The 13,373-nt window shown below is 42.7% G+C and overlaps 1 protein-coding gene across 1 annotated transcript; it reads right to left on the bottom strand.

Moving 5' to 3' along the window:
* Nucleotides 1-1,711: 1,711 nt before the first annotated feature.
* On the bottom strand, nt 1,712-4,107 carry LOC135713156 (uncharacterized). Its single transcript, XM_065236270.1, has 2 exons — nt 1,804-4,107; nt 1,712-1,762 (listed from the first exon to the last, which is right to left on the bottom strand). Exons 1-2 carry the CDS (start codon nt 3,103-3,105, stop codon nt 1,712-1,714), a joined length of 1,353 nt encoding a protein of 450 aa, XP_065092342.1. The 5' UTR covers nt 3,106-4,107.
* Between the last annotated feature and the right edge of the window lie 9,266 nt (nt 4,108-13,373).

Genomic DNA, 13,373 nt, shown 5'->3' with positions numbered 1-13,373 from the left:
TGAACGAGATGGAGCGTTGAAGTTGACAAGCTGACGCAGCGCAGGGCAGTCGATGCGATCCGTAAGAATGTCGAAGATGAAGATACGCTGCAATTTCAGGCGTCTGGCAGACAGCGTTTCCAAGTCAAGTAATAAGCAGCGTGAGGTATATGGAGGCAGGTGTGTTTCATTGTTCCATGGTAGGTGGCGGAGAGCAAACCGAACGAAGTATTTCTGAACTCGTTCTAATTTGCTGGCTAGTGTAGATTGATACGGTGTCCAAACAGGTGCGGCGTATTCAAGTATGCTTCGTACCAATGAGCAAAATAACGCCTTCAAAGCATAAGCGTCGGTGATGAAGGCTGCATGGCGTCGAATGTATCCTAGGACAGCAAAGGCCTTTGCAGCTGTTGTAGAGATTTGTTCGTTGAATCTCAGTTTGCTGTCCAATATAACACCTAAGTCACGAATAGAATCTACACGTTCCAGGGTAGAGGGCCCGATCTTATAGCTGTATTTCAACACAGTGCGGCAACGTGTGAATGAAATCGCTTTACATTTTTTTATGTTAACGTTCATCCCGTTCTCTTCGCACCATTTCAACAATTCGTCAATGTCGTTTTGTATGGCAGCACAGTCCAAGACCGATGCAATTACCCTGAATAGTTTAAAATCGTCTGCGAAGAAAGATTTGCCAGACGATAAGCGGAGACCAAGGTCATTGATGTACAGAATGAAAATAAGTGGTCCTAGCACACTTCCTTGAGGTACTCCAGAGGTTACGTCGAAAACTGATGACTCTTCAGTCTCGATTTGAACAAAAGCTTTGCGATTTGTTAGATAAGATTTGAGCCACTCAATGATCCAAATCGGGAAGCCCATGTGCAGAAGTTTCTCAGTGATATGGATGTGTGGTACGGTGTTAAATGCTTTAGAGAAGTCCACGTAGACTGAGTCAACCTGACTACGAGCCTCGACTTCGTGGAACAGAGTGTTTGTGTAGCACATCAAATTGGTCGTTGTTGATCGCCGTTCCACGAAACCATGCTGGAACTCGCATATTAACGGTCTAGATGCATTGTACAAAAACTGGTGCACCAGTTTCTCGAAAACCTTACCGAGGCAGCAAAGTATCGAAATGCCTCTGTAATTTTCTACTCGATTTAGATTGCCAGTTTTGTGGATTGGCACCATTTTAGCAGTTTTCCACATGGTTGGAAATTCACCTTTTGATAGCGATTGGTTAAATATCAAGGTTACGGGCGTCACTAGTTTTAATGCACAAGCTTTGATAATGGAAGGAGGCAATCCGTCTACACCTGCTCCCTTCGAAACATCCAGGTCGTTCAATAATTTCAGTACCTCCTCTGGAGAGATACATACAGTAGGCAGGTTCACGTCGTACGATGGCACTCGCTGGAAACTTCCGGGAAGAGGAATCGGTGGAGAAGTACTGAACACACTTTTGAGAAAGTCAGCGAATAGAGTTGCAGATTCACTAGGTGTTGCAGCTGTCACTCCTTCATATTCGACATTGCAGGGAATGCGTTTGTTTGCTTTGCTGTCCCTGACGAACTTCCAGAACGATGCGGGGTTCTGCTTCAAGTTTGACTGGAGATTGTTGACGTATGCTTCATAGGTCGATGCAAGGAGTTCGTTGTAGCTGCTTTCGATGTTACGGAGGTTGTTCTTGTTCTCGTCTGATCTCACACTGAAAAAACGATTATGAGCCTTACGAAGCCTGTTGCGTTGTTGACGTAATTCCCCTGTCCACCAGGGTTTTCTGTTTACCGCGTTGGAAGTGCAGTGACGGCGAGGAACAACCTTGTCAAAGATCCTGTGCAGTTTATCATAGAAAACGGACACAGTTTCGTCTATCGAGGGTCGATTCAACAGTGAGAGCCAATCAACAGCCGAAAGTTCGTTATTCACTAGGTTTACGTCACATCTTCTGAAGTCTAGATAGGTTACACCCATTTGAGCGCTGGCGTGATTCCTCGTAGTGTAATGAGTATCGAGTCGTAGGAGAAATGGCTTGTGATGGGGGTCAATTTTCAGGAGCGGAACTGGAGGGTCAATTAGCTCAAAATAGTCCGGAGCGTTAGCGAATGCAAGATCGAGAGTCCTGCCATTGACGTTCACTAAAGAGTTGATCTGAACCAAACCCCATGCAAATATCGGCTCGGTAAGCGCAAGTTCTTGTTCTGTTGAGGCGTTTGATGGTAAATGACCATTGATATCGCCATCGAAGCGCCAGCAGAGTCCGGGAAGATTATAGTCGCCTAACGCTAGAACAACGTCATCGTCTTGAAGTTTATCGCAAACCTTTCGGATTGCGTCGGCGTGAGCAGAGTACATTTCAGGACTGGAATTTGGTCGAAGGTATATTCCAAAGACGTATACCGAACGGTTTTTTAGTTGTAACCGCACAACGGTCTGCTCAAGCTGCTCACAGTCGGCCACTGATACTGCGCAGCACTGATGACTCGTTTTGACGGCGATTAGTACACCACCACCCCTCGATAGTTGGCTCGTAAGTTCACTACGATCGCATCTGAAAATTGCATAATTTGACGACAGTTCTCCATCCTTTATGTCTTGTCGCAGCCAAGTCTCTGTTAGCACGATAACATCGTAGTCGCAGCTCGATAGAAGCAATCGCAGCTCGTTCGTTTTGGTACGCAGGCCTCTTACGTTTTGGTAGTAGATGGATGTAAACTGATCGGTTGAATGGGCATCGTCGTCAATACTAGCAATCACGTCATTGTCACATGCTGCACGTTCGCTGAAACTCGGAGAACCATTATGCAGGGAACAAGTTGAGAGAAGTGGATACTTGCCTGACAGTGCAGGCTGGAGGACCCCTTCACCTGACCCAAACACAGGGCCGGGACGACTGCTGAACGATGGCTGGATGTGCTCGACTGTGATGGGGGGCTCGGGGTCCTCCAATGTACTGAAAAGTAGGCGTCCCGGATGTTGTTTGGTAACATTGGAGCTCGTTATCACGGCTCTTGGGAGTGTTGGATGATGACAGTTGTCCGCTGGGCTCGCATTGCTGCGTTGTGCTGAACTGGAGGTATTGAAGCTGCGGGATTGAAGATTTTCAACGTACGAATTGTTCATGTCGGAATGGTACTTGCCTGAGAGGGCAGCTTGGAAGACCCCGCCTCCAGAGCTGAACACAGGGCCAGGACGACTTTGACGCTGGTCGTTGGACTCAGGATGCAGCACGACTGTGTCAGACGGATGAGGGTCTTCCTTAGAGCTTGTTACGATGCGTCCTGGGATGAAAGAGTGGTCTATGATGATTTGTGAAGACGGGCAGAGGGTCCATTTTTTTGGTTCGGCTGAAACATGCGGACTGTTATTCCATCAGGCCAATACCACGGATCGCCGACTACTCCCGATACTGCTTTGCAAACGGTCACTTTGAAAGAGACAAATGAAAGGTCTTCCATACTCTTTCCTCGGGGAACTAGCTTGATGATTTTGAGTTGAGACGAATCAACATTAGAGATGTCCTGGACATGCTGCTTCAAGTCATTCTCATTTTGTTCTGGTGCGAAGGGAGTCACGTAGAAAGAAACCATGTCGTTCACATTCTGGTCTTTCTTTGCGATTCGCAGGGATGTGATGCTCGGTCTGGTATTGCTGCCAGGTTGTATGCGGGACCTTGTGCTATCTACTGCAGAGTCGATGCGAGACCCATTGCCTTCGTCATGGGGATCGATGTTGATGAGGGGAGCCGGATTGTCGACGGTCAAAGGTTTCGGTTCATGAGTTGGAGTGGATTGCGTTGAACCATTCAAACGAGATGCATTATTGCCAGCAGGTCCGGAACTTGAGGACGGTTGGCTTGGCAGTATCCGCACCCGCTTGTTGGAACCGATCACGAACTTTTCCGTTGGTTGAGCAATTGTGGAGCTGATTTCGTCGAGTACCTCGAAGAATGACGTCTCTTCGCAAGACCTTGAACGATTGATAGGATCTTCCGAAGTGTCGTCAAGAGTAAGTTGATCCAGGTCGTGTAGGAAAGTTGATTGGTGTGTTTGCTTCGTTTGTTGTTGTTTGCCGTAGATTGTTTTGTTGATTTTACGAAGATTCTCACCATAATTTCCTAGCCGAGTGTCCATTGAATCTGTTCGTATTAAAAGATCGCGGAGGGCTTTCATAATCGTTTTTTCACGGTCGTAAACGGCAGGCTCGAAATTTAAGCGGCAAGCGTTGCAGAACCAATAGAGTCCAACATTCGCGGTCCAAGATGCATATTGAACCTTAGTTAGCCCTATGCAAGTGTGATGGAATGTCGTGCCACACGTTCCACTGCACGTTATTACCCTACCCGAGTTCAAGGGTCGCGGGCAAACCTGGCATGTATCCATTTAGTGGCGACGATGAAAACTGCTTTGTTCCAATCCTCCGCAATACGACGGTGGTTGGGAAGCGCCAAAATGTAGGCTAAGTTCGTGTATGGTCAACGTGTACGCTTCCGAAGTTTGTTGAGAGATGGCGTTTTGAACGAAAAAGCGCGAGCGTAAGTGAATGAATGAGCGAATGCAACAAAGGCGAGTCACTGGACTGGTGTCACAAAGTAAACACCGTGAAAAGTCAGGCACGGTTCACTGTCACTATTCACTATCGCTGGTATGGGAAGGATCAACCATCAGGACATACACAAATCCTTTGTCAATAATTAACAGTGCACAAAAACATACAAAAAAACAGTTTAAAATTTCGTAAACAAACACCGGAGACCGACGACCGAGACGTGTTGCTAGGATAAGGATGCCATGATCATATTTTGAATTGGTAGGATACAAGAAGAGGTTGCAAAGAATGTGTTTGACATATTAAACCTGTTTATTTTACTTCATGAGAGTCACAATTAGCGATTTTTCACACACTCACTCACTCACTCACTCAGCGATTCGCAAATCGCTGATTGTGACTCAAAGAAAGCAAAATTTACAGGTTTTATGTTTCAAACGCATTCTTAAGTTACAAGTAAAACATGCCATCATACCATCTTTTGGTTTTATTATTCCGAAAAACATTATTTTAGCTGAAATGAGTATTTGCAACCTTGGCCTCTAGACATCATCCCAATTCCAGCAATACCTATATTAATGGGTATTTATCGTTATATCCTACTTTTTCTTAAAACGGAGCCGCCATATTGGATCTCAAAATGGTGTCGAATATAGATTTCTGGTATCTAGACGTCACACCAATTCAATGCGTCGTTTATAGCGACTGCAGCGTCAGCTACAGAGTCATGCCAGTTGTTTGCCAAGCATTTTGCATCCGTATTCGCGACGAATCCCGCCTCAAACTTGGAAATCGATGAAGCCACCAGTGATGTTCCCGCTGATTTTGTTGAGTTTGGACTATTTGCTGTAAATCCAGAAATAGTTTTATTGGCTGCAAAAAAACTGAAACGTTCGATTGTCCCTGGTCCTGATGGTTTGCCTGCAGTTATAATATGCCGTTGTATTGCCGCTTTAGCACAACCGTTGTGTGATATCTTCAATCGCTCACTTCAGCAAGCAAAATTTCCTCGCATTTGGAAGCAATCGTTTATGACACCCATTTTCAAACGTGGTGATCGTTACAATGTTGTTAACTATCGGGGAATCACGAGTCTCTCAGCTGTCTCAAAATTGTTTGAGATTATAGTGGGTGCAGTTATTCTCGATGCCACAAAAAGCTACATATCCACTGATCAACACGGATTCATGCCCGGACGATCGGTTACCACCAATTTGTTGAATTTTACGTCGAAGTGCATAAAAAGTATGGAGGAAAAAGCGCAAGTCGATGTAATTTATACCGACCTGAAGGCGGCGTTCGATAAAATTGATCATAACATACTGCTACACAAGTTATCTCGTCTTGGAGTTTCTATCCAATTGGGTTTTTGGTTGGAATCCTACCTTACAGAGCGTGTACTTCGAGTGAAGGTTGAGGGTTTTGTATCTTCGCCGTTTTCAAACAAGTCTGGAGTTCCACAAGGTAGTAATCTCGGACCGTTGCTGTTTATTCTGTTCTTCAACGATGCTGCTTTGGTTTTGGGCGAAGGATTCAAACTGGTATATGCAGATAATTTAAAGCTGTACATTGTGGTGCGCACACAAGAAGCTTGTTGGCTTCTGCAAAACTCGCTGACTTTGTTTGCCGATTGGTGCCAGAGAAACAAACTGACTATTAGCGTGGAAAAATGTCAGATAATCACGTTTCACCGCATGGTACATCCAATTTTGTTTGACTATCATATTGACGGCGATACTCTTACCAGTGTGACTGATCTAGGGGTTCAACTAGACACAAAAATGACTTTTGATTTACACCGTTCAGCGCTCATATCGAAAGCAACGCGACAGTTGGGCTTTATTTCCAAAGTTGCGAAGGATTTTTCGGATCCACATTGTTGGAAGTCATTGTACTGTGCACTTGTCCGTCCAATTTTGGAAAATGTGTCCGTCGTTTGGCATCCTCACCATGTCACGTGGTGCCTAAGGATCGAACGGGTTCAGAAACGGTTCATTCGTCTGGCACTGAGAAACTTGCCGTGGGGTGATCCTGACAATTTGCCGCCGTATCCTGATAGATGCCGACTGTTTGGCTTAGACACACTGGAACAACGACGGAAAGTACAGCAATCGTTGCTTATTGCTAAGCTGTTGAATGGTGAAACTGATGCCCCCGACCTGCTTGCGATGATGAACTTTCGTGTGCCGAGCAGATCTCTTCGGAATACAATGCTACTGCAACCAAGTTTCCACCGAACCATGTTTGGGAACAACGAACCAATCTCAGCGTGTATTCGTGCGTTTACGGCTGTCGAAGAGTTTTTCTAGTTCAATGAACCAACCGAACGTTTTGCAAATCGGATTAGGTCTGTGTTAAATTAGCTCTAATATATTCATTAAGACTAAATTGTCAGATGAATTATTTTAAATACAAATACAAATACAAATACAAACATGGTAGTCTAGTCGCATAGGAGTATTGGGTGAAATCCCAAAACTTGATAACTTCAAAAAAATATATATAGCACAAAAACGATTTTTTTTTTGTTAAATTTAGTGTAGAAAAGCCTAAATTTTCAAGGAAAAATATAAAACATATTGCGCCCTCTGTCTATAAACCATGGAAACTATAAAAAAAAAAACAAATACAATCAATGCTTTTTAATAAAAAGTTATTTTTTATTTGTTTTATTATATTTTAAGTTAACTTTCATTTGATATTTTGATCTTTTAAATCGGTTCAGTGGTTCAGATGTTATGAATTTTTCAAGAAAGTACATTTTTAAATAAATTGATTTTTTTGGACCACCCTAACATAGATATGGTCTTCCTAATTACAACATAGAAAAAATCGGTCAAATATTTTGTGAAATTCTGAGAACCACCACATCGTTTTGCTATGGAATGGCAATATATTAATATTATCTTAATTTATAGCTGACATTTTGCACAGTTTTGGTTAAATTGTTCTTTAAGCTGATGAGCCGTCTTACCCCATCTTACCCAAGATGCAACTGCAACTGCAAATGAGCAGTTCTACACCAACTAACGAATCGATCTTATATTTCCCCTCCTAATTCCATGAAATTTCACAAAATTCTCGCGTAACTAAGTAACAAATGTAAAAGAATCGACTTATTCGATGCAAACTATTTTTTTTTCGGCATGCAGCGTTTGACGTTTATTTATTTATTTATTTATTTGTCTGCTGTGTATGGCCCCAGTGATGATTTAAGTAACTTATATAGGTAAGTCAAAAAATAAAAACTAAGAATAAAATACATAAATAAAACACACAATCATTCACGGTTAACTGTGCCAGAAAAGAACGACGAGAAGTATCTTCGTAGCAACTGTCGAGGCATATGGAAATCGAAGATGCCCGAGACTCGATTGAACACTCGTTGCAGCCCACCTATTGCACCGTTCATGCCATAGTTTGTGCGCTGAAGTGGCAATCTCAGCATAACGTTGTTACGTAGCGCACGGGGTTGGACGTTAATGTTGACTTGCCCCAAGATTGCACTGCAATCAATTCTACCTTGTAAAGTGTCCGCAATGAACAGGGCCCTAGAGGTGTCTCTTCTAGTTCGGAGAGGCTCCAGATCAATCAGCTGGCAACGACTTTCATAGCTGGGCAGATGAAATGGGTATCTCCAAGGCAGCTTCCCCAGAGCGAATCGAAGAAAACGGCGTTGAACGGACTCAGCTCTCTCAGCACCATTGTTGTAGTTTGGACTCCAGACCACCGAACAATATTTTAGAATGGATCGCACCAAGGAACAGTACAGTGACTTCAAACAGTAGATATCGGAGAAATTCTTTGCTATCCTGAAGATAAATCCCAGTGTCCTAGACGCCTTGTCGACAACGTACGAGATGTGCTACTTGTACGTAAGTTGAGAATCCAGATCTTTCACATGGTTCAGACGGTCGATTACAGTGCCGATAAGTTTGTATTCAAATGTGATTGGTTCTTTCTTCCGAGTAAAAGTGATCACTGAACACTTAGTGGGGTTAACCACCATTCGGTTCAAATTACACCAGCTGGCAAAGGCTTCGAACTGACGTTGAAGGAAGTGACAGTCATCAATCGAGCGGATTCGTAGGTAGATTTTAAGATCGTCCGCATGCGATAGTCGTGGGTCTTCGATGACCAAGTTCACGTAATTGAAGTAGAGTAAGAAAATCAAAGGTCCCAGGTGACTTCTTTTAGGTATTTTTGACGTAGCTAAAGGGTGATACGGTCAAAATTTGGTCAAGGGAAAACGCGTGTAAATCGATGAAATCGTTTATTTAAAAAATCAAATTAAATTTCTTTTTCAAGTTCAATTAGTATAAAATTCAGGAAAAATATTCAGTTAGGCTTCCGCTTTTCCAAATCCGAATTGCCGGGCCTTACGCTTGACCCCTGCCATCAGATTTTGTACAGCCACCTTGTCACCTTCTTCGCCGCAGAAAGCCAGTTTGCCTTGAACTGCTGCTCGCCCTTAGCAGTTTTTTTGGTCTTCTTTAGGTTCCGCTTGACAATAGCCCAGTATTTCTCAATTGGGCGGAGCTCTGGCGTGTTGGGAGGGTTCTTGTCCTTGGGAAACACCTGCACGTTGCTGGCGGCGTACCACTCCATGGCCTTTTTACCGTAATGGCAAGATGCCAAATCCGGCTAAAACAGTACGTAACAACCGTGTTTCTTCAGGAAAGGCAGCAGACGTTTATTCAAACACTCTTTCACGTAAATTTCTTGGTTGACAGTCCCGGAAGCTCGTATATTGTTTATCATCGCGATTTGGAGTCACTACCTTCTTGTAAGTCGATAGTCCGGCTCGTTTTTTGGCTCGATGCACGGTTGTAGACGATACACCCAGCTTATTTGCGGCATCTCGGAGAGAGAGGTTAGGGTTTCGCTTGAAACTACCGGCAACTCTCTTTGTCGTCTCAGCGGCTTCCGGTTTTCGATTTCCCCCCGATCCAGACTTCCTGGCTGTCGACAAACGTTCCCCAAACACTTTAATTACATTTGTAACGGTTGATTTGGCAACTTTTAGCGATTTTGCCATTTTTGCGTGCGAGTAGCGAGTAGCACACACACACCTTCAAAATGAGGGGTGTTCAGGTTTTTTAAATGCAAAATTGAAAGAAATACGTCAAGTTGATATTGACCAAATTTTGACCGTATCACCCTTTAGATAGATATTGGACCGGTTGTCACCAATGGCAACCATCAGTTGCCGATCAGTGAGATATGAACGAAACCATCGCAAGAGGTTGCCGCTGACCCCAAGTCTATGCAAGTTGACAATCGCGATGGCATGGTTTAACTTATCGAAGGCAGCTGACAAGTCGGTGTATATGACGTCTGTTTGAGTCCTCTCTGCCATGCTTTCCGTAAGATACGATGTCAAACACAGCAGATTTGTGGAAGTAGAACGACCGGAAGTGAAGCCACTTAGATACTGCTTACAATGAGAGAGTAGAGGCTCCATGATAACTAACTCGAATAACTTCGAAACTGCACTCAACGACGTAATTCCACGATAATTGTCCACATCCCGTTTGCTGCCCTTTTTGTGGATAGGAAACATATGTCCAACAAGATGGAAATGTACCACTCGAGATGGACAATCGTAATAGGTGAAGCATGGGCATCAGCAAGCTGGTGATATGCTTTTTCAGGAATACGGATGGAACGCCGTCGGGTCCTGGATTGAAGGACGACTTGAGCTGTGATGCGGCAGTGGAAATCATCTCGACGTTGACATCCATCGCACCCAGTGTTTGACCGTACAGTGGAACATTACTAGCTGCTAGGGTAACGTGTTCGTCAGTTAATCTCTCATTCGTGAAAACACTGGCGAACTTCTCAGAAAACAAGCGACAGATCTGCTGAGGAGGGGAAGCAACTGCTCCATTCAACACCATTGAAGAAGGTAGGCCGGATTCCTCCCAATCTATACTAGATGCTCTCCCAATCTATACTAGATAGCACGTTGACGATACTACCATAGAGGTAACTCTAAGACAAGTAGGTCCCGAAGAAACGTGCTCAACTTTTTGGCTCACCTCTGGTACTATCTTCGGTCCCAAGCTTGTCGAATCACCCCTCGAAACATAGGAAAAACCAATAACCCCTCATTTTATCTGTCAAACTTTCATAGCGAATCAAAACAAACATTGCGTAGTACTAGAATTTCGACTAGTATAGGGTACGTTAATCGTTTGCTTGGGACCAATAGGCTACTAAAGTGGTGAGCCAATTTAAAATCGTTAGTTTCGTATTGATTATTGATACTACGGTGATCGGCTTTCCGGAAATCGTATGACACGGTCGTGGAAATGTCGTCAAAGACCCGATCGTGACTGTCAGCAACAGTGGTAACCAAGGGAGGGTGATGATGTACTTGCTTTACTAGTGGAGAAGGTGCCGTGGAGATGAAAGGAGAAGTGTCCTGAACGCTAACGAAGCAGAGGTCCAGGCTACGGTTGTTTTCGTTGACTACGTGGTTTATTTGAGATAGTTTTGCTGTACTATAGCAGTCGAGAAGGCTAACTGATCCTGTATGAAATACAGAGTGTACAGGGTCTGGGTAGAGAAAGCCGCTGTGAGATGGTTTCCAGGAAACGCCGGGTAGATGGAAGTCACCCAGAACGATTATCTCATCAATTAGTGTCGCACTCTCCAATATGGTGAAAACGGACCGGCAGGCCCGTAGCCAGGATTTGCTTTCGGGGGGGGGGGGGGGGGGGTACATAAGAACTCCGAAGCTAAATAAAATGTGCGCATTTCTGAACGTCGAATAATACAGCGTCACGATACATTTCATTTTAACCTAGGTGCTCCAGTTACTGCAGTAACGTACCAGCCTTAATTGTTATGATATATATCTAAGTGTTTTTACATTGTTCATGTCTTGGCAATTCAGTATTTTAAAAGGGTTTTTAAAAACCTGCATGTCAGTATAACAATTGAAATCTTAAAACTAAAAACTAAAACTAAATCTTATCTAAGTATAAAGGGAATTAATCGTTGCAATTGAGGATTGCAACGATTTTTGCCTGAAATTATTAATTATTTTATTGGACATTTGTTCTAAAGTCTCAACATTCGAAATTCTATGTACCTCGGTAGTACTGTACCAGGGAGGCAACTTCACAATCATTTTCAGAACTTTGTTCTGAATCCTTTGAAGTGCTTTTTTCCTGGTAGTGCAGCAACTAGACCATATTGGCACAGCGTTAAGCATTGCCGGTCTAAAATCTTGTTTAAATATTAGAAGTTTATTCGTCAGGCAAAGTTTGGATTTCCTGTTTATAAGATGATACAAACATTTGATATGTTTGTTACATTTGGCTTGAATGCCCTCAATGTGATCTTTAAAAGTTAATTTTTGGTCATGTATTAATCCAAGATATTTCACTTGGTTTGACCAGGAAATTGGAACTCCGTTCATAGTGACTATGTGACTACTACTAGGTTTTAAAAACGAAGCTCTAGGCTTATGTGGAAATATTATAAGTTGAGTTTTGGAAGCGTTGGGAGAAATCTTCCATTTTTGTAAATAAGAAGAGAAAATATCTAAATTTTCTGCAGTCTGCTGCAAATAACACGAAGACTTCTTCCTTTAGCGGAAATGCCTGTGTCATCAGCGAACAAAGATTTGTGGCAACCCTGAGGCAAATCAGGGAAAATCGGATTTCTGTCACAGCGGAAAACCTCGTATTCTGATCCGAACACCTGGATGGAAAGCGTTCGAGAATCGAGCTAAGGCTCGACAAAAACGATGACATCGTAGCACCGGTCCGATACAGCTAGGTGGTAGTCAAGAACATCAGAATTCATTCCGCTTACGTTTTGGTAGTAGAAAATGACGTCGTGTTTACTACAATCGGTGGTCGCACGAGGTAAGGCGTTTTCCCTGGAAGTCATGGAAACATCAGGTGGCGAATGGACATGAACAATCTCAAGTGGATACTCGCCGTAGTGAGTAGGTTGCTCTTCTATTATTATATGTGATTCAAAAGCATGCATCCAAATTTACTTTCATTTATTTAAGATAATCATACAATTGTCGAATGTATAGTTGTTACTTCGGACATTTGAACTGCATAACATTGGTGAATGGTGTTCATTTTCTAAAAGCAGGGCATGGAAAACCAATCTAAGCTTAGGTACTCTATTCTGAAATCTGTGAAAGGAAATCTAGTAGCATGTAGAACAAAACATCCAACGTGACTCTCATGGATTATGTCATTGGAAAATAAATCGTCCAATTTAATAAGTCCCATGTACAACTTGACGAGTCAAAACGTCCTATGTTTTTTGTTTTCTATATTGCAGCACGAAATTCAAAGTAAAATTGTGGTTTTACCGTCTCTACTGATTTTTCAACGTTATTATTCAATGACTACAGTAATAGCATTAGCATTGCAAAATGTATTGTTTCTAAACAGTTAAAATAAAAATCTGTCGAACTCGAACTTAGATTTTCTCAAAATGGCGGATATGTAACATTGGTCTACTAAAAAAGTGACGCGAGAATTGTTCGCTAGGTAATTCACCAAGTTTGTGCTGGATTTTGGAGCCATTTTGACTGACGCCTATTTTTTCAAAATGGCGTATTTGATATTTTTCAATAAATCATAGCACGAAAACGACTAATCAAATCGATATGATATTTGAAACGTGAAATTGTAGGAAACTGGATTGTTTTACAGAAAAAAAAAATCATAAATTTTCATCAAAATTGAGAAAAACTGTTAAAAACATCAATAACTAAAAAAGAACAATTAGGGGAAATGTTGACTTTGGGAACACCTTTACCTATTATCGTCAGGAGGTAAACAAAGTCCTAGAGCACTCAAATT

Source organism: Ochlerotatus camptorhynchus, unplaced genomic scaffold (genome assembly GCF_037179485.1).
Source record: "Ochlerotatus camptorhynchus isolate MF236.1 unplaced genomic scaffold, CSIRO-AGI_Acam_v1.1 ptg000539l, whole genome shotgun sequence".
Lineage (NCBI taxonomy): Eukaryota > Metazoa > Arthropoda > Insecta > Diptera > Culicidae > Ochlerotatus > Ochlerotatus camptorhynchus.
This window is presented reverse-complemented; position numbering and strand designations above follow the sequence as displayed.

Bases quoted from the DNA above. Each gene is read 5' to 3' on its own strand.
- LOC135713156 (XM_065236270.1), bottom strand. From the start codon at position 3,105: ATGAACAATTCGTACGTTGAAAATCTTCAATCCCGCAGCTTCAATACC. The intron at 1,763-1,803 runs GTTGTTCCTCGC...CGCGGTAAACAG, and splicing joins TGCACAGGATCTTTGACAAG to AAAACCCTGGTGGACAGGGG.